The 21,982-nt window shown below is 40.4% G+C and overlaps 1 protein-coding gene across 6 annotated transcripts in view; it reads right to left on the bottom strand.

Moving 5' to 3' along the window:
• inpp4b (inositol polyphosphate-4-phosphatase type II B) overlaps nt 1-21,982 on the bottom strand; it is a 208,034-nt gene that overhangs the window by 76,262 nt on the left and 109,790 nt on the right. For all 6 annotated transcript variants that reach the window (XM_067404889.1, XM_067404894.1, XM_067404890.1 and 3 more), the window contains one exon: nt 6,557-6,661. In XM_067404889.1, the coding sequence (XP_067260990.1) occupies nt 6,557-6,661 (105 nt within the window). The remainder of the gene's footprint in view (nt 1-6,556; nt 6,662-21,982) is intronic.

The following is a 21,982-nucleotide window of genomic DNA, read 5'->3' as shown; positions in this document are numbered from 1 at the left end:
CACAGGTTCAACGCGTCTACCGGCTGGTGGAAGCGAGTACACGGGAAGAACCAGCTTACACGTAAGCTAAAAACCCTAGCAAACGTGTTGGGTGTCGCCCAGCCCACAGCTCTACAATCTGTCAGCGAGGCGCCATGAGCCAGCGCCCAGGAAGAGGCCACTCAGGTGGAGTGGGCTCTCAACCCGAACGGGCAAGGCACGCCCTGGGAACATAAGCCAGGGCGATGGCATCCACTAACCAGTGGGCCATCCTCTGCTTGGAGACAGCCTTTCCCTTCTGCTGGTCTCCGTAACAGACAAAGAGCTGATCTGAGGTCCTAAGCTTCAAGTTCTATCCACGTAAACACGCAGGGCGTGAACTGGAAAGAGCGAAGCTAGGGGCTGGGTCTGCCTCCTCCGAAGGCAGCGCTTGCAGGTTCACTACCTGATCTCTGAAGGGAGTGGTAGGAACCTTGGGCACATATCCAGGCCGGGGTCTCAGGAAGACGTGAGAATCCCCAGGCCCAAATTCCAGGCACGATTCGTCGACCGAAAATGCGTGCAGGTCCCCTACCCTCTTAACATGAGGCCAATACAACCAGGAGGACGGTCTAAGAGACAGTACTTTTAACTCGATTAATTGCAAAGGCTCAAGGGATGACGCCGAAGTTAGCTAAGAACTAAGGTGAGATCCCTAGAGGGTAAGGAGGGTGGGCAAGGAGGAATCAGTCCCCTCGCCCCCTCAGGAACCTGATGGTCAGACCGTGTTTCCCCAGGGCTTGCCATCAACTGCATGGAGATGTGCAGCTAAGCGGCAACATACACCTTGAGGGTGGAGGGAGACAGCCTTCGCTCCAAGCCCTCTTGCAGGAAGGAAAGCACAGATCTGACCGAGCATGATCGGGGGTCCTCTCGTCTTGCGAGAGGAGCACCATTCAACGAATAGGTTCGACTTCAACGCATAGAGGCTCCTCGTGAAGGAGCTCTAGCGGAAGTGATGGTGTCTACGACCGCCTGCGGGAGATCACCCAGAACCTCCGCATCCCGTCCAGGGACCACACGTGGAGGTTCCACAGGTCGGGACGCGGGTGCCATAGGAAGCCCCATCTCTCTGAGTCAGGGAGGTCCTTCCTCAGAGGAATCGGCCAAGGAGGGGCTGTCGTGAGGAGCATTAGGTCCGAAACCCGGGTCCGAGTGACCAATATGGAGCCACTAACAAGACCTGCTCCTCATCCTCCCTGACCTAGCACAGGAGCTGTGTGAGAAGGCTCACTGGGGGAAAACGCATATTGCGTAGGCCCCGGGGCCAGCTGAGTGCCAGGGTATCCGTGCCGAGCGACTCGCCGGTCAGGGAAAACCACTGGCCGAGGGCAGTTCCTGGGGAGGCAACAGGACTACCTGGGCCTCGCCGAAGTAGTGCCAGATCAGCTGGACCGCCTGGGGATGGAGCCGCCACTTGCCCGCAAGTGGAGGCTGCCGTAAGAGCTCGTAGGCTGCACGGTTAAGCACACCTGGGACATGAGTGGCCTGAAGCGACCTCAGATGCTTCTGACTCCATAGCAAGAGATGGCAGGCGAGTTGCGACATGCGACGGGAGCGTAGACCAGCCTGATGGTTGATGTACGCAACGGCCGCCGTGCTTGTCCGAGCGGACCAGTACATGCTTGTCTGACAGCAGCTCCTTGAAGCGGCCCAGTGCAAGACATACTGCTAGCAACTCGAGGCAATTGATATGCCAATGCAGTCGAGGCCCCGTCCAAGACCCGAACCGCATGCCCGTTGTACATGGCCCCCATCCGGTGGTAGAGGCATCTGTGTGGACCACAGCGTCCCAGGGGTACTCCCGCCCGCAGGAACAAAGGGTCCGACCACCAGATGAGGGTAGGGCGGCAGCTCCGTGTCACGAGGACACTGAGCGTGCTGCGCTGCCATGGCCATCTCGGGACCCAGTCGCGGAGCCGGTGTTGAAGCGGCCTCATATGGAGCAACCTGAGCGGCGAAACGCGGCTGCAGATGCCACATGCCCCAGGAGCCTCTGAAGTCTTTCAGTGGGGCCGCCATCCTGCGCTTGAGCGAACTCAGGCAGTTCAACACCGACTGGACGCGTTCCTCAGAGAGGCGCACAATCCAGGCGACCGAGTCTAGCTCGAGACTGAGAAAAGAGATCCTCTGCCCGGGGGCGAGTTTGCTCTTGTCCCAGCTGACCCAAAGACCCAACAGGCTGAGGTGAGCTAAACCATTTCCCTGTGTACGCACAACTGCTTCGCGAGCTGGCCAGGAACAACCAGTCGTCGAGGCAGTCGAGAATGCGAACGCCCTGTTCCTTGAGGGGAACAATGGCCACCTCCGCAACCGTGTAAGGCGTGGAGCGACAGGGCCAGCCCGAAGGGTAGGAGTTTGTACTGACATGCTCGACCCGAGCGCAGAATCGAGACATGAAAGTATGCATCCTTCAGGTCGAATGCTGCAAACCAAACCCCGGGACGGACGCACTCGAAAATGCGCTTTCTGCATGAGCACCTTAAACGGCAGCCTGAAGGTACCGGTTCAAGACGCGCAGATCCAGGATTGGCCATAGCCCACCGCCCTTTAGGGTACAATGAAGTAGGGCTGAACCTGACTTCAAATCGGCTGGAGGGACCGGCTCGATTGTATCCCTCGCCAGGAGGACAGCAATCTCCACTCGGAGAACAGGTGCAATGTCCAACGACACCTAAGTGAAGTGGACACCCCTGGACGCCGGAGGACACCGGGCGAAATAAATCGCATAGCCGAGTCTGATAGTACGCATGAGCCAGCGGAACGGGCTGGGGGCACTAACCAGGCCTCCAGACACCGAGCCAGCAGAACCAAACGCACCACAGACGTACCGGGGGTGGGGCAGCGAACCAGAGTACGGGGACCCGACTCGGGCGGCGTGGTAGCGGCCCAGAGTGTGATCAGACTCTGCGAGGTAGCAGTGCGTATGGGAGACGGCACACGGGGCGCGGCCTGCACCAACACACTGACACCTGCTGGCGAGGTGAGAGGGGGCTGGGAGTAGCAACGCGGGGCGCTGCACATCGCCAGCCACACTCTTGGGACGTAGAGGATCGGAAAACAGTTCTTAGTGGGTACCGCTGGACTCCGGAGAGCCAGCGGCGGAACAGACCAATTCTCCACCCGGCCCTCCTCCGGGGAGAAAGAACCGTTTACGTCAGCTCCAGGTCGCCATATCTCCAGGACCGTCTCCCGCTAGTCAGGTGACTGCGGGTTGAGCGGGCTGGGTTCAAGGCCAGTTTGTGAGATGAGCGCATCGAGAAAGCACACTTTGACGACGGCACATCCCAGCAAGACTCGCCAGGGGTGTTTCTGGACCACCATGGTGGACATTGTCTGGCCAGGGGCCTGCGCTTTGATTTGCATCCTGCGTAGCTCAACCCCGACTCAGAACTACCCACATGCAATGAGTGCTTTGACCTACTGCAGACTTGCCAGGGGCCAAGACTCATGCAGGGCAGAGGTGGTGTGCCCGTAGCACTGCCACCCCACCCTAGGGGTAGTGAGAGAAAAACTTGTAGTGCAGATTATGACCCTCTTGGCGTTCCATATTAACGCCAAAAAGGCCACAAACTGCCAAGTTTTTTCATGCACATCCGGGCTAAGCCAGGGGCGCAGCAAGGCGAGTACGCGTCGCACGACCCCCGGGGGCCCGGGAAAGCATGGTTGCCAAGTCTGAATCCGATTTGGCATGAGCACGCCACAACCGTGGGACGCTCAGCCTCATCTTCATGTTCAGAGCCCAACAATACTCTCTCCAATGTAGCAGTCGACATCTGATCCTCTGCTGGAGCCCTGACTAAGATGTTAGGTCCTCCATATTTATTTTAAGGAGGACCAGCAACACATGCAGAAGCTACCAGCCATGTTGGACAGTGAACGTGGCCGCCCAACTGGACGACACACGGCACCCTGGCACCGACGTGGCCATGTATCTAAACATGATCCACCCACGAACATAGTCACAACATGTTTGCGATGCACTAGAGGAGTGGGGGGCCCACGGAGAATGAGTCGGCGGGTATTGCCCCACTGTGATCCTCTGGTCACCCAGGCTTATTAACCAAAGTAGCACTTTTCTGATTCAGAAAAATAACTAGATCGGGGAATAAGTGAGGGGACTCCACCTCATTAAAGGCAGCCGAGTCTCGACCGTGCATCTAGAGCGCCAGACAGCGCGCAGGGTTGCCGTGGCAACGCGCGCTGTCAGCCGGCAATTCGACGGCACACGGCGCGCTGAGCGCTTAAGCCCTTACGAGAAAGGCGAGCAAACAACGCGCCGACGTGGACATATTTCCATAAGAAAATATGACCACCCACAAACACAGTCTCAGCACGCTAAGCAGACATGAGAGAAAGTGATCGTGGCCGTCAGAGAGGATAGGAAACGACCGCCTCCAGAAACGTACAGACAGAATGACATCTTGAAAAAGACGCAGTGTCTGTCTGTGAAGCTCTTTTAGAAGGGGAAACTTCAGCTCTTTTGTGTCGAGACACACAGGGAGGCCACGACGTGTTTAGAAAAACACAGGAGGAACCAGACCAAATCGCAGACCAACCAGTGGAATTACAGCGGAACGCTGGGAAAACATTGGATGTTTCCACCCGGCTCACTCCAACTCGCGACCTCGCTGCAGGCGTCGTCACACCAACACAAGCGCCGAAACTTCTTCAGAGGCTTGAAGTTCAAACAGCCGCAGGACACCAGGTAGGCTCCGAAGCGAAAGACAGAGTGCGATTGCATCTGCCCCCCTTTTTATATCCACCTGTTAGGGGAGGTGCGCATTATGCAAATATCGCACGCCAATTCCATTGGCTTGTTTTAGTTCTCTCGAAGCTGATAGGGGCTCTCTAGCGATATCCCAATTCGTCGGTCACTACTGACGTACGTCGAACGTGACCGACTGAAAGGGAACAGTTGTTTTAAATTGTAATAATATTTCACAATATCAAATAAATGCAGCCTTGGTGAGCAGAAGAGACTTCTTTCATAAACATTAAAAAAAAAAAATTAGACCAACCCGAAACTATTGAATGATAGTGAATATATATATATATATATATATATTTTAAATGACTAAATAAAGACATTCATTACTCAAAGCATTTAAAATCGATATATCAAGCTTGATGCATTGGCAGTAGGTTACGTGTAAAACATCCACATAAGTGCTTGCTATTATTTTGCCATGCATCTTGTCCAATCAGGAACGAGTCTCCTGCTGTGCTGAAAGTGTACTGCTGTCATATCCTCATTTAGTCGTCTCAGTGCACGTCTGCACCTGTCAACATCTCCCTGCTGACCCCTTACTGACTGTACCGCCACCTGCCACTGGGACACATGTGTGAAATGGAACATCACAGGGTGGCGGGGCTAACTGCACTTTGCTAATAGGGTGATGTACTGATCTTTGAGACCACCATGCACTGCTTCCCACAACAAAACAAACAGCCAGAAACAAGATACAGAGGGAGGAAGAGAAAGAGAAGTTTGGTATCGCATACTAACATACTACGTTAACTTCTGCTGTATTTAGTATGTATACTGTGCACTGTAGGCATAGCATGACTGCATTTACCAATCTGCGCAGTACACAATAACATATACCACAATGCAATGCTCTCGACCTGAGCTTACATGACATATAAACTGCAAATAATTATAAATATATTTATGAACATACAAAGTTACCTATAAATATAAATACATTAAATTGCTTTAATAATATACACAGTTTGGAGTAATTAAGCTTTTAATGATTTGGAATGAAGATGATCACCAAGGCTGCATTTATTTGATCAAAAATACAGTAAAATCAGTAATATTGTGAAATATTATTACAGTTTAAAGTGAAACTATGTGAATATATTGTAATATATAATTTATTCCTGTAATCAAAGCTGAATTTTCAGCACCATTATTCCAGTCTTCAGTGTCACATGATCCTTCAGAAATCATTCTAATATGATGATTTGATGATCAAGAAACATTTATGATTATTATCAATGTTGAAAACAGTTGAATAGCTTCATATTTTGGTGGAACCATTAAAAATATTAAGCCTGATAATTTATAGAAAACAATAATTAATAATTGAGTACCAATATTAACTGATAATAATTGAGCAATAATTGAAAATTCAGCTTTGCCATCACAAGAATAAATTACATTTTAAAATATATTCAAATAGAAAACATTTATTTTAAATTATATTAATTTTTTTCAAAAACATTAAAATAATATTAATTATTCCAAACTTTTTTTGTAGTGTATATTAATATAAAACTTTATAAATAAGCATTTTGTTTCTCTTTTTAAAGATTACTAAGTTAAACAGATGACTCCCTGAAACAAATATGCAATGGCATGAGATCATGTGACAAAAGAAGCATAGTACTGTTTGAAATATTTATAAATATTTATATGTAAGCTGTACAGAGTGTATTCAGTATGCAGCAGGTAGTACGCTTGCTAGTAGTCAATTCCAAACACAGCCCTAGAATATGAACAGAGGGAATAAGAAAGCATGGGACGCACCTGTTTTTCTTGGACATGTCACCCGCATTCTCTGTGTGTGCAGGTTGATGGGAATGAACTCCAGATATCTTTGGCCTTTGCTGCAGCTGGGCTTGAACAACGGGCCTGGGAAAGATCAAGAAAAGCCAAGCGTTTAAATATAATCTGGTTGAGTCATCGTTCAAGAACAAAACAAACAGGCAGAAGAGTACAAACAAACAGTGCGGGCTCTGCCATCTGCTTCTATTGAATTACAGCTCTGTTTACTATTATTCTGAGCCCGTATGCATTGGTCGCAATGCATTCTAGGGGCGCATTTGAATATGTTTTTAGTACAAAGTGACGACCTGATCAAATGAATGCCATGTTGGCCTGATTAAATTAATAAAAAGAAGGCAATTAAACATCAATTAAAAGCAAGAGCCAAAGCAAAGAGCCTTCACGCAAGGCCTTTCATTTAGACGTGTGAAGGGAGCGTCTTTCACACAGGGCACATGAAAGAAATCCAGGATGACCTTGAGTGACTCGTGCTGTAGTAATGACCGCTGAGATCCGCATCGCTGCATCAAAACATCACAATCTGATCACAGACCAGGCTGTTACAAATATCACTTTCCCAAATACCAGCTCATTTATTCTTAAAATCCACTAAGCACAGGATTTTGCTGAAATTAGGCACCACCTGCTTTGTACAAAAACAACCCAATTAAAATCTTAAGAAACGGATACTGTAAGCCCCTATGGTGAAGCGAATATCGCCCAGCGACACACGGCAGGCTTTTGATCCCTTCAATGTAATATATGCAAATATAGCCAACAAAGACTCTTTGAAACGTTATCAGCACTCCTAAGAACTTTACAAATTATCTTAGCAACTGTGCTAAGAGTAGACAAAGAAATAATATAAATAAACTGATGATAAATAAATAAATAAATGATAGTTTAAAATGCTGGGTTCATATAACAAAAGACAGCTACAAAAATAAATATTGCATTTTTGCAAGCTTTTATGATAAGTATTAGTCCCTTCCAAATTTATATCATTCTATTCTCAGTGGTCATTCTCATTACTGTAATAGAGTATTTTATTTCTATATCACAAAAGTACCAAAATGAATTAAGTACAGTGTTAAAAAAAGTCTAAAAAAGAAATGAATTACTAGATACGAAGTACATTTTCAACAGTATAATTAGATTGCTGTACTAATTATTCTCATTAAAAAGTATTGGATTATTTATTACTAATTACTTTCTCAATCCCATGTCAACCTCGACCAGCTGAAGAAAATAAGGATAGATATTTCAAATAAATAACATAAAATTGCATAAATTATTCTTAAACTTACCAAAGTATTTCAAGGGAGAAGGTTGCATTATAAACATACATTTTAACGTCAGATGTTACATTTTGATATTAAATCCACTATTGTTAAAGTCTATACAGTATCTAATGCAATTTCATCAGAAGTAAATGTCATTAAATTACACAAATTAAGAGTAATCCCTTTCATAATTCATATTTTCAAAGGTGATTCTAATTACTGTAACACAGTATTTATTTATATTACAAAAATACTTAAAAATAAATAAATACATACATATATAAATTGGGTGAAACTGATGATAAATATACAAATATATAATGCAAAAAATTGTAATGGTCTTAAAATAGGAAATTTTCATTTTGATAAAAGACTTTTCATTTAATTTAATGCAAAACATAAAAAGGAATAAAGTATAAATTAATAATAAATTAATTATATAATTAATAATATATTAATTATATTAATCATTAATGTTGTCAATGGTGATTCTCATTACTGTAATACAGTTATTATTTTACAAAAATACAGAAATTTTTAATTGAAATGAATACTACTACTATGTATAAGCACTTTAAAAAAAAAAAAAAAAAAAAAAAAAAACAAGTAAATAAATAAATACATTGTCACAATTGTCATGAAAATAATGGCACACAATGCAAAAATCTGTGAGGGCCTTAAAATAGGCTTCATTTTGATAACAGCCTTTTATTTAAAGGGATAGTTCACCAAAAAATTACAATTATCCCATGATACCACTGTGTGGCATCTTCTCTTCTTTTTATAACAGTCTGCAAACGTCTGGGGACTGAGGAGACAGGTTGCTCAAGTTTAGGAATAGGAATGTTGTCCCATTCTTGTCTAATACAGGCTTCTAGTTGCTCAACTGTCTTAGGTCTTCTTTGTCGCATCTTCCTCTTTATGATGCGCCAAATGTTTTTCTATGGGTGAAAGATCTGGACTGCAGGCTGGTCATTTCAGTACCTGGATCCTTCTTCTATGCAGCCATGATATTGTAATTGATGCAGTATGTGGTCTGGCATTGTCATGTTGGAAAATGCAAGGTCTTCCCTGAAAGAGACGACGTCTGGATGGGAGCATATGTTGTTCTAGAACTTGGATATACCTTTCAGCATTGATGGTGCCTTTCCAGATGTGTAAGCTGCCCATGCCACACGCACTCATGCAACCCCATACCATCAGAGATGCAGGCTTCTGAACTGAGCGCTGATAACAACTTGGGTTGTCCTTGTCCTCTTTAGTCTGGATGACATGGCATCCCAGTTTTCCAAAAAGAACTTCAAATTTTGATTCGTCTGACCGCAGAACAGTTTTCCACTTTGCCACAGTCCATTTTAAATGAGCCTTGGCCCAGAGAAAACGCCTGCGCTTCTGGATCATGTTTAGATATGGCTTCTTTTTTGACCTATAGAGTTTTAGCCGGCAACGGCGAATGGCACGGTGGATTGTGTTCACCGACAATGTTTTCTGGAAGTATTCCTGAGCCCATGTTGTGATTTCCATTACAGTAGCATTCCTGTATGTGATGCAGTGCCGTCTAAGGGCCCGAAGATCACGGGCATCCAGTATGGTTTTCTGGCCTTGACCCTTACGCACAGAGATTGTTCCAGATTCTCTGAATCTTTGGATGATATTATGCACTGTAGATGATGATAACTTCAAACTCTTTGCAATTTTTCTCTGAGAAACTCCTTTCTGATATTGCTCCACTATTTTTCGCTGCAGCATTGGGGGAATTGGTGATCTTCTACCCATCTTGACTTCTGAGAGGCACTGCCACTCTGAGAGGCTCTTTTTATACCCAATCATGTTGCCAATTGACCTAATAAGTTGCAAATTGGTCCTCCAGCTGTTCCTTATATGTACATTTAACTTTTCCAGCCTCTTATTGCTACCTGTCAACTTACCCAACTTTTTTGGAATGTGTAGCTCTCATGAAATCGAAAATTAGCCAATATTTGGCATGACATTTCAAAATGTCTCACTTTCAACATTTGTGAAATAAAATATAAGTTTATGAGATTTGTAAATTATTGCATTCCTTTTTTATTCACAATTTGTTCAGTGGGATTTGTACAAAAACACATCGCTTCGCTTCAGAAGGCCTTTATTAACCCCCTGAAGTCATATGGAGTACTTTTTTATGGATGGATGCATTCTTTTTTACTTCAAAACGCGTCTCCCTTTCACAAACATTATAAACCTTGGAGGAGTAAGGATATTTTTAAATATATCTCTGATTGTGTTCACCTGAAAGAACAAAGTCATGAACACCTTGGATGGCTTGAGGGTGAGTAAATCATGGGATAATTTTCATTTTTTGGATGAACTATCCCTTTAATTTGATGCAAAGATATAATTTCTTCCTCTAGATTTTCTGGTGTGAAATATGAGGGATTCACCCATATAGTGTGTGAACACTTTAACAAGTAACAGCACATTGTCAATTGACAGCAAAAGCACAAATTGACTCTTGAAATAGAGAAGTATGGTGATAATTACACGTGATCAGACTCAAAGGCTCTGTGCTTTAAAAACCCGTGAACATCAATGAAAGGTTATCCACCCCCACCACAGCCCACTGAACAGCACAATTCACCTGCTTCCCATCTCAGCGGACACAACAACAGCTCAGATACTGCTCAATAACACTCAAGTATAGATTATACCTGACACTGCTTTGACAAAATGCCCTTTTTATTTACAACAAAACTGAGGAAGGAGAAAGTAAAGAAATAAAGAGCATTATCCACATTGAAACATGACCTTCGCCCAAACATTTTATCACTGCTGCAAGTTTGACCCTTGTTAAGATGAAAATGTACATGGTGAAACTTTTAACAAGGCATAAATTCACTACATCTCCACAGCATTATGTTGGGTGGGTAGAAACAGCAGCCAGAAGCACATAGAAGAAAAAATCTATACTGAAAAATCATGATCCGAATTAGAGATTTATATATATAGTAGTTTTATACAGTGTATATTTTAATACAAGTTAACATATACAATCATACTAATTAAGATCCTGATAAGAACTGCTCTCAAATAATAAAATTAAATGGACATTAGACAGGTATTTTAAAAAATAATTTAAAAACTGGGGAAGTACATTGAAGTACAAAATACATAAACTGCATTTCATGTTTACTTGAACTACTTTAACCCTCTGGAGTCTGAGGCTGATTTTGGGCCCTGGAGAAGTTTTGACATGCCCTGACATTTGTGCTTTTATCAGTTGGTTATAAACATATTAATGACAAAAGTGTCATTACACTGTATTCAGCACAAACTAGGCTACCATAATATGTGAGGAACATGTATGTACATGTTTGTGTTTTTAAAGGAATAATGTTTATGCGTGGTTATTGAAAAAACAAAAAAAAAAGTAACTGAAACAATACCTAAAAATGCATACTAAATGTTTTTTCACAAGACTTTTGAGAATTGTATATTTTAGTGTAGAGTTTTTGCTTCAAAATGATGTGGAAATGATCCTCCCTACTCTGACACATAAAACATTGTATTGATTTTAAATTTCTAAGACACTTTTTGTTTAGGTAGGCCATATGCGAAGAGGTGTGACTCTTCATGAATAATGAAGTGATTTACACCTGGGGAGATTAAGACCCTGCCCCTAATGAGCCGCATAATGAGCCATTCAGTCAGGAATGTGACTGAGTCAACTAAGAAAATGCAAAGACAAGACATATCATTGTTTTTTTTCTTTTTTTATTTAAAATAAAGTTAACAATATAATCCACATATAAACTAGGGTCAAAGGCACATTTTTTGTGTATACAGGCAAATAAAGGTAAGGTTTATAAAAAAAAGCCCACTTTTACACCCTATACATAACCTGCTTGATCACATATAGATAATCTTTGCAGCCCAATGGTCAGTGAGAGGTGGTGAACAGAGAATCTGAACAGTCACACATCTGTGTGCCATTTTTGAAAACAGTTCAACTGAAGACACAAGTAAATGTCACATGCCTGGCATTTCCAAGGTGTGTCTTGCTTTTTACCAAGCTGTACTTTGCAAAGCATGCAGTTCCGATGACCAGCGGTGGCATTATTCCTTGCATCTGATGTCAGCTCTGCTCCTGGAACCGGTACATGGTCACTTTTGGTCCGTTTTGGAGCTGCTTTCTGTGACGACACACCACAGAGCTCTGCAAATATATTATCATCAAATATGAATCTTATTAATATTATCATCAAATATTATCATCAAATATGATGATTTGCTACTTATGAAACATTTCTGAACAATTGTAAACAATAAATGTTTCTTGAGCTGCAAATCATCATATTAGAATGATTTCTGAAGGATCATGCGACACTGAAGACTGGAGTAATGATGCTGGACATCACAAGAATAAACGACTTTGTGAAATATATTCAAATAGAAAACAGTTATTTTAAATTGTAATAATATTTCACAATATTACTGTTTTTACTGTATTTTTAATTGAATAAATGCAGCCTTGGTGAGCAGACGAAACTTATTTTAAAAACATGAAAAATCTTACAGATTTCAATATAGGCCTACCATATAGTGGGTAAAAGTGTACTTACTCTTTCTCATTTCCGCCTGTGTTGCTGCGTGCCCTCCTAGTGGGAATTGCAGGTGAATGTGAGAGTGATGGATCCACATTCCTAAAAAAAAAAAATTGTCAAAAAAAAACTGTTATTATTAGCATATAAGATAATACTCTCATACCATTAGCTATGCATAACTGACAGGAAAGTAACAGGTATACAAGCATGCTGTATATGTCTGTCAATTGGCCATTACTGGACAAAGTGTGCAAATGTGTAAACGTTTACATTTTGCTATATCAGTTTGCACATATAGTGGGTAAACGTGTACTTACTCTTTCTCATTTCCGCCTGTGTTGCTGCGTGCCCTCCTAGTGGGAATTGCAGGTGAATGTGAGAGTGATGGATCCACATTCCTAAAAAAAAATGTCAAAAAAAAAAAACTGTTATTATTAGCATATAAAATAATACTCTCATACCATTAGCTATGCATAACTGACAGGAAAGTAACAGGTATACAAGCATGCTGTATATGTCTGTCAATTGGCCATTACCGGACAAAGTGTGCGAATGTGTAAACGTTTACAGTCTGCTATATCAGTTAGCACATTTAGCAAATAGCAACATGTTCGCGCATTTCACAACCAAGCATATTTTAGCACATTCACGCCTATCATATACGTTACTTAGATACGCTATATATATATTTATAGATAGATGTAAATATAAGGCAAATATAGATGTACGCTTATATATAAAAAAAAAACACGTCAAATAATTTAAGTATATCAACAGCAAAGCATTCTATTTATAAGCATTTTTATGAGATAAAGTTATATATATATATATATATATATATATATATATATATATATATATATATATATATATATATAAATATATATATATATATAGATGTAAATATAAGGCAAATATAGATGTACGCTTATATAAATAATTTAAGTAGGCCCTATATCAACAGAAAAGCATTCTATTTATAAGCGTTTTTATGAGATAACGTTATATATATATAGTTATATAGATAGATGTAAATATAAGGCAAATATATATGTACGCTTATATAGAAAAAAAACACGTCAAATAATTTAAGTAAAACTAAATCACTTACTCATCAGAAACTGTATCTTCAGCTGGATCAAGTCGCTCTTCAAAATGCAGACGTTCATCGTCAGAGTCGTGTTCTTCTTCCGAGGAAAGAGTGAACTTCCTCACTGTCCAGGACCATCTGAAGAGCCTGCTTACCTGTGTAGTGTGCCATCTTCCAAACGCGAAGGAAAGCGAATGAATCTGATGAAACTTGATGCTTTTTAAGACGCTGTTAGGGGCGTTTACAGTTTGCATAAATCGCCTCAGCACATTATCTTATGAATAGAGCGCTCTGCGCGTGGGCGGGCACACATTAAAGATAATTAGGTCAGACAGGAGAAACAGTACCTCTCTTTACTTTTATACTGATTACATAAAGGGAGAATATTTGTTTTAGAATTTATTTGTTTTGTTTAAAAGTAGACACTTAAAGCTTTCCAAAGACATCTCTCTCATGTCCATGTAGCATGTATAAGCCATCTATTTTAGTTACTTTTAGTGACGTTTTAGAACGATGTTTGCAGAGACGGAGACGGCAGGACAGCACACCCTGTATATTTTATTTATTTTTAAAAAGCACAAAGTTTTATTTTGATTGTGAGTGTACACAAAAAAAAGAAGACATTCTATAGTTTCAATTGATATATTACTTATGTCTCTATGACAAAAAATGACGGAGTATTTTAAGTCTGTTTTGCTGCAATGTGAAAAAAAAACTGCAAAACGCGCCGGCGCGTTTTTAGACCTCAGAGTGTTAAATTAAGAGTAGTTTGTAGCCTAGTAAACTACAATTTCAAAGCAACCCATCTCGTGTAGAAATAAAACGGGTTTATTAGGCCACTCATATGTCTGGAGATTTAATCTCGTGTACTGTATAAATGCGGTTCATCACTTAAATATACATTAATCAAAGGAACTCTTCATTTATTGTGTAAAACTTTTTCTAATGAGGACAATGAATGATCTTTAAGCGACACTGATGCTGAGCACTTACAGGCAGTTTAGCGTTATTTCCATGAATGCTCTGTGTGGCATCTGAAGCTCTGAGCGTGAGTCATGAGACGGGTCTGTCAGTCTGACAGATGTGCTCTCTCCTGGGACACGGGCTAATGGAGGCGGGCCAGCCAGGCATGGCGGAGGAATTAGCCCCATCACACACACCATCTGCCTGTACAGGTGCTGTCGAGGAAACCCCTGGAAAACTGACCACCCGTCCAATTGGTTTAGGGGTGGATGCTATGACTAAAACCTTATTACACTCTTAAAAATAAAGAACCTTTATTACTGCTTCACAAATGAGGGTCAATTCAACGCTGGATTTGCACAAAAGATTAACATGACGGCACATGCTAGTCGATGAGTTGAATCAACTCCACAGCAACTACATAAATTTATCCACTAACCACTCAGAATCGTCCAGATGTGTTCTAAAAGTTGTAACTTTTTCCTGAGTCTCTCCATCAGTGTCCGACTCCGGTTTGAACATTGTAAGGCTAATGTAAGGATAATCCTAATTTTAGCTGCGTGAGATTGTCCAGCTTTGTTGTTGTTGAGCAATTGAAGCGCAAGCTGTTAAAGCTCCGCCCTCTTTTGGAAAGCAGCCGCAAGCAGCAGCTCATTTGCATTTAAAGGGACACACACAAAAACAGTGTGTTTTTGCTCACACCCAAATAGGGGCAAATTTGACAAGCTATAATAAATGATCTGTGGGGTATTTTGAGCTGAAACTTCACAGACACATTCTGGGGACACCAGAGACTTATATTACATCTTGTGAAAAGGGACATAATAGGTCCCCTTTAAGAATTGTTCACTGAAAGATTCTTTTGCAAACCAAAAAACCTCTATAGTCTTCTATGTGAAAGCATTGCTGTGAAAACCATCTTCATTTTTAAAAGTGTAACTGAAATAAGTTTATTTTTTATTTATTTATTTATTTATGGTTTTAGTTTTAGTTTAGTTTAGTTAAAGGAGATTTGTTCCAGAAATATTTTTTGTTATGCTGGATGAAAGTCTCTTCACATCCTGAGAGCTGATTGTATTCGAATGCAATGATATAATATCCTACCTGCCTGTCAGCATATGTATTTCCATACCCTCACGCAGACATCATACGTCTGACATCATACCAGACGTCAATCAAGTTCCTCCTGAACCAAAACAATGAGTTTATGCTGTGTTCACACCATCACTACTGCAATTTGGAAGAGATGGAAACCCGTGACGTTATACTTGAAGCGGTTCGGGATTCGAATTTGAGTGTTTTAATGGCAATATATCAACGTCAAAATGAATCTGCAGCAGTCAGGTGGTACAGATCAGAGCTCTTTAAGTTGTTTATGTTCATTATTATTGTAATGTTATGTGCTTTGAGACATGAGGTAGTTTAACGCCGTCTCTCATCTCGTGACACTTTTGTTTGATCCCTGCTGTACACATTCATGTGTTTTGGAGGAGGCATGGCTTTGGAGATGCTCTAAAGGGAGGGTAAGATCTTATGCTTTCAAAGCTAGCTCGCTATTGCTAGCCTCTCCAAAAATGACCCTACCTTCAACCACAAAAACCCTGGTGCCGAGTGCCATCATGCATGTTTCCTTGCTTCCATCTCAGAAAGTACTGAGACAAATCTCACCCGACTGGCACAGCGATACACAAACTAGCTGTCGGCACAAACGCCTCTGACTGATTCAGATGTTCTCCTGCTTCACAGTAGGTCTCTTATGCCAGCATTATCAGGGTTTTCCTCCCATCAAACAGGCACCAAAAATCCCAGGACAACAGCAGCAGGAGTAACTTGTGGTGTCTGCGGCCTGGAGGCTCATACAGCAAAGACGGCCTGTGGTTTTGCAACGGTTCTGGGAAACAAATCAGTGTCTGAGGCTGTGTCTGACTGTTTTTATGTTCTTATGTAAGGAAGCTAAAGTCATCATTTACTCACCCTCGTGTTGTTACAAAACTCCTATGACTTGTTTTCTTTCACGTAATACAAAAGGAGATGTTTAACAGAATGTTCAAACTGCTCTTTTCCAAACAACAAAAGCATATTTACATTTATGCATTTAGCAGGCACTTTTATCCAAAGAGAAAGGAAATTTGCTAAAAACATGTCCAGAGGCTGCCAAAATCACCATAAAATATTATAAAAATATAGATTAAATTATGTAGAGTCTTATGAGTCAAACAACAGCTTTGAGTGAAAAAAAAATTGAAATTTAGGTCGTAATTGACAGAAAATTTTACCTTTCTTTAACATCAATAACATTAAAACCTGCTGTAATGTGCCATTTTTGAATCTGAACAAATTTGATTAGGTAGATTATTGATAAATAATATAATAAATAATACATTTCTTTCTGTCATATGTCTGTGTTTGATTTAGTTTGGTCTTTTTTGCTCATCAAGGCTGCATTCATTTGATCAAAAATACAAAGAAAACAGAAATACAGTTAATATTATTAAAAAATAACTGTTTTCATTTTGAATATATTTTGAAATGTAATTTATTCCTGTGATGGATAAATAAAATTAAACTTTTAAACTGTAGTGTATATACAGTATATCTATTTTAATAATATTTATTTTTTTTAGAATTTTTTTTACAGATGAACTAATTCACTATGAACTGTCATTATATGAAAAACAGTTGTTTAAAATGATTCAAAATGTCTCCTTTTGCGATCCACAGAAAAACAAGTTTGCTCTGACATGAGGGTGAGTAAATGACGACCGAATTTTCCTTTAAAGAAAAGTCCAGAAAGCTTCTTCGCTAATGATTTTAATTACCCTAAACTCATCCCGTGGCTCGGTGCGGTCTTCGCTTGGATTGGTCCTACTTTGCTCTCTCTGACGGGGCGAGTGAGTATGTGGGTTTCACAATTCGCTAGAGGACTGACAAACAACAGGATTAGCTCCCAGTGCCTCTAATTCCACCGGCTGCAAACAATGCTAACACAAAATGATTAATTCATTAGTTAACACACTCTGAAGTATCCCGAGTCAGCCTCGTCTAATTAAAAATGTATTTAACACCACAGAGGTTTTTATTTTTTAATTTAGACCAGAGCCAAATGACTGCAATACCCGCCCCGAGGTGAAGAGGGCGGCGGGAGAACGGATCTGCCCTTTAGAGAAACGACTGCTGAAAACCAAACACCCTCTCAAGCCACAAGTTGCCAACCTTGTTATAACTGATAACATTAGATATCAATAATTAATACTCTGCAGTGGCACTGCGGTGTGCAGATTATGACAACATCCCACAGGACATACACAGATGAAAATGATCCATCAGTGACGTTGACTAGCTTCGTTTACAGGTTTCATTTGTAAGGTTTCATATTTGAGCTGCAGTGCTTTAAAGGAGGATGCAGTTGTTTTAGCATACCCTGTGTAAGCATGTTAACATGACATCACTCTCTGAAGTCACTAAAACACCCCACAAACTCAAAAGGGGTTTTGAGGCTTTCAGTCCATGTGTATCTGAGATTATTTAAATGCTACTGTGCATAGATATATGCATTTTACAGCAAAATTTAAAATCCAGGAAAACAAGTCAAAGGTATTGATGACTCAACCTGCACTAAAAAGATATTTGACCAATCAAATGCTCTCAAGAATCTCCTTCACACTTAAGCCACCTTTACCCTTGAGCTACTATTATTTTTTTATTCATATTAAAAAAAAATATATATATATATATATATATATATATATATATATATATATATATATATATATATATATATATATATATATATATATATTTTTTTTTTTTTTTTTTTTCCCCACTTACATTTTAATTTTAATATTTTAGTAATTTAGTTGTGTTTTTATTAGGTTTTTTTAAAATGTCTATTTATTTTTATTTCAGTTTTAGTTATTTTAGTATATCAAGATATGTGAAAATGACAAATGATGACCTTGGCATTTTATTTATATGTTGTTTTACTTCAGTTAACATTTATTTTATTTCAAGTATGTTTTTTAAGGATTTAGATTTAGTTAACTATCGGTGCATCCAATTCGCATACTATCCATCCTAAATAGTATTCGAAATTAGAATTAGTGCGTCCTAAATCATAGTATGTTGAAATCAGTACTCCAGAGATACCCGGATGGTGTACTTTTCCAGTTAAAATCCAAAGTGCAGATCCATGCACACAGAATTTTCATATGCGTTTTTTCATATTTGTGATCCTAAAAATTTGTCACGCACAGATACCTTGCACACTGAGTCCACATATTAATGAATCTGTTGTGGAAAAAAAAAAAAAAAAGAAAAAAAAAAATTGCAAACCAATACAAAATGAAGTCTTTAAGCAGTGAGCATGATTTAGTTGTCTTCTCTCTTTTTGAAAAGAAAAAAAGAAAGGAAATATTGGGTCCATCCAATCCCAAGATTGCGTAGAGAGGAAGGAGAGTTCTCATCAAGGAGTTGTGTGATTATCCCGAGCGTTTCAAAGTTTACTTCAGGATGTCAATGGCTCAGTTTGATGCTTTGCTAGCGATACTGGAACAATCTGTCTTTATATTATGTCTCTTTCCACACTTTGTCATACAGTGCTACTGCTTTGCGCTGTAGACGACGTGAATTAACTTGTCAGATGGCATTCGGGATTTTGTCGTTTGCTTGTATGGTGACTCTGAAGTGTCAAAATATGTCTCAAAATGCGTGCCATAGATGCGAAAAATGCAGAAAAAGAGGAAACTGTTGGACGAGGATTCAATTATAACTACAAACACGGATAAAAAGTGTAAAAAAAACCTATAAACAGCATGGCTGTGAGAGTCCGACAGTTAAGCACAGAGGTTTAGATAAAGGGGTTTGAGTGATTAATTATCAGCATGTAACCTGACAAAAAGATATTTATTCAACGTTATCCACACTGTATTTCATCTGCAAAAGCATTGTGAACTTTTGTAATGATACGTTTGGCCATGAACCTTTAAGTGTATCATTATGCAAACACATGAAGGGAGTTCTCGCCATTAAAGACCCAGGAAGACCCAGGTCAACGTACTACTACATTTCTTTCCGAATTGGTAAGAAATTAAATTAAATTGAATGTGTAGGATTTTAACTGTGACAAGATGATTGACAGGGCCGTTTAAATGGTGACAGGGTGCATCAAAGTCCCTTTAAGACAAGTCATTTCGCTTGGCGGCCATCTTTGAAACACTTCTTGGGCATGCAAGTGCAGCTCCTATCTCTTTGAATGGGGAAACATCAAATTCTCCAAAGCTGTTTGCCAAGCTTTTTATTAAATTTCATATTTGAAATCACCAATGAAATCTGACAACAGCTGTCTTATAAATTTTGTTTGTAAACACTCAAATCATGACAAAAGACGTTATTTTCCAGGCTGGATCAACCTAATGCGCAGCCCTGTCTCATTTTGGAGGCGCGCATCTGACTGTTTCTATAGGAACCGGAGCTTCAAACGGCTGCTGCAGTGATGCGATGACTTTAGCAATTGCCGATTGGCTCTTATTTAGAAGGCGGGACTTATTCCGCCATATTGCGCACTGCACTTTCTCCTATTCATAATAATATGAGTGATGCGTCTTGTGTTATTCTATATTCTTTGGGATGTATTTAACTAAGCGACAGAGCTGTCCGTTAAAGATGACGAAGTAGTATGTCCCAAAGCTTGCATACTCTTCTGCTACTCACGCAAAAGTATGTACTTGTTCTTCACAAAACGAGTAGATGCTTTTAGGGTATAGTATATAGGCGAATTGGGACTCAGCATATAATAACACTGTAGCCGATTAGCACGTAGCAAATCAAGATTCACTGCCATGACGTAACAAAGTCCTATTTACAAAGAAGAGACAAGCTGATATGAAACATCCCACCCAAACCTCCTGGTTCAAGAGAAAAAAAGTTATCAAGTAAACCAAACTTTCCTATTGATTTCATGGGGTGTTAGCATTAGTGTTAGCCACTACTGCTATCAAAACAACCAATTCAAGGTGTTCAACAAATTTCAAGACAATAACTGACAAATCAATTGCTGTGAACGAAGTTCCCGATATCATGAAGACTCTTTAAGTTCTCCTTATTTGAGAACCACACTTTTTGTACAATATATTTAGTCTGCGTATTTAAAGACTGTATTTACTTTGGTCAGTGTACTTATGTAGACGAATGTCACTGGCTAACGAACTGCACCTGATGAAGAGATTCATTATACTGCAAAAATCTGATATGAGACTCCTGCATTCTTAGCTAACAATTTTTGGTGTACAAGTGTATAATTATTAGTTCTTATTAGGTTCCCACACAAAAACCTCCCTGCAATGTTCTATGAACGTTAATTTATGGTTGTAGTAAAATTAAACATTGTGTGACACTTTTCAGGAGAATCAACCTACAAATAGCTTACTTGCATATTTCAATTGCATATTAAGAATTTAAAATTAAAAGACTGACTACTCAGATGGATTAAAAAAATGCATAGCCCTGCATATCCCTCATATCTAGAAGAAAAGGGAAGATGGGAACGGCTGAGAGGGAAGAGGGCGTCTGCTACACGGCAAACAGGATTAGAACCCGATGTAGCAGCTGGGCACTCACGGGCTGTCGAGAGGCAGAATAACCCAAGATCTTACATCTCTCCTCTCCTCCTTCAGGGACGGACACGTCAACACTGCTCAGCTGGCAAAACACAAGCCTTCAGAATTTCATGCCTGAATATTAGCCTCAGTAATGGGCCAATCGATCAGGCAGATCAAAATTTTTTTGGCCTGTCACGAAGGGCAAGATCATCAATGACTATTTTTGCTTGGTGTGAGGCGTGACACGGCTGACAAATACTGGCATTTTGTGCTCCGTTTTATTTTTTCTCCAATGATATAGATCATGTTTTCAGGCTAGAGCCGGGCGGGATGGCGGGATATACCGTGCGACAGTAGCAATGTGTCAACTGGTAGAGACATATCACGATTATATGGCGATCGCTATTGCAAAACACACTTCGGCAACGTCTTATTTGTCATTTTGGCTTATGCACTGTGTGTGTTTGTGCATCTGAAAAGCTGTCCATTTGTCCATTTTTTTCAGTCAATTCAAACTTAGTTTCTATGGCTGCATTGCTCCTGCACAAAAAAAAGGCATTGCATGCAACCGCAACACTACAGTACGTCTTATTATTGAAAGTGACAAATATGTGTTTACTGTAAACAAGCTTTATACATTCTAATGCAATAGAATGCAGTTATAAAAGCGCACACTCTATGCCTGCTTGTTCCTTTACAACATGTGCAACCATGCGAGTTTAACATTGCATTGAATGTGACAGCAAACTGTGAGCTGCGTATAAAAATTTGATGAACTAAGAAATTTGCATGAATGCGGCTGGATAAAAAAAAATATTCATGCTTCTACATGACGGCACTGCTGATCAATTTTGTGTGATCGCATGCGAATTGCAGAAACTGTTTGCATTGGA

This window comes from Chanodichthys erythropterus, chromosome 12 (genome assembly GCF_024489055.1).
Source record: "Chanodichthys erythropterus isolate Z2021 chromosome 12, ASM2448905v1, whole genome shotgun sequence".
NCBI classification, from domain to species: domain Eukaryota; kingdom Metazoa; phylum Chordata; class Actinopteri; order Cypriniformes; family Xenocyprididae; genus Chanodichthys; species Chanodichthys erythropterus.
The sequence above is the reverse complement of the archived record's forward strand: the minus strand, read 5'-3'. Positions and strand labels throughout refer to the sequence as shown.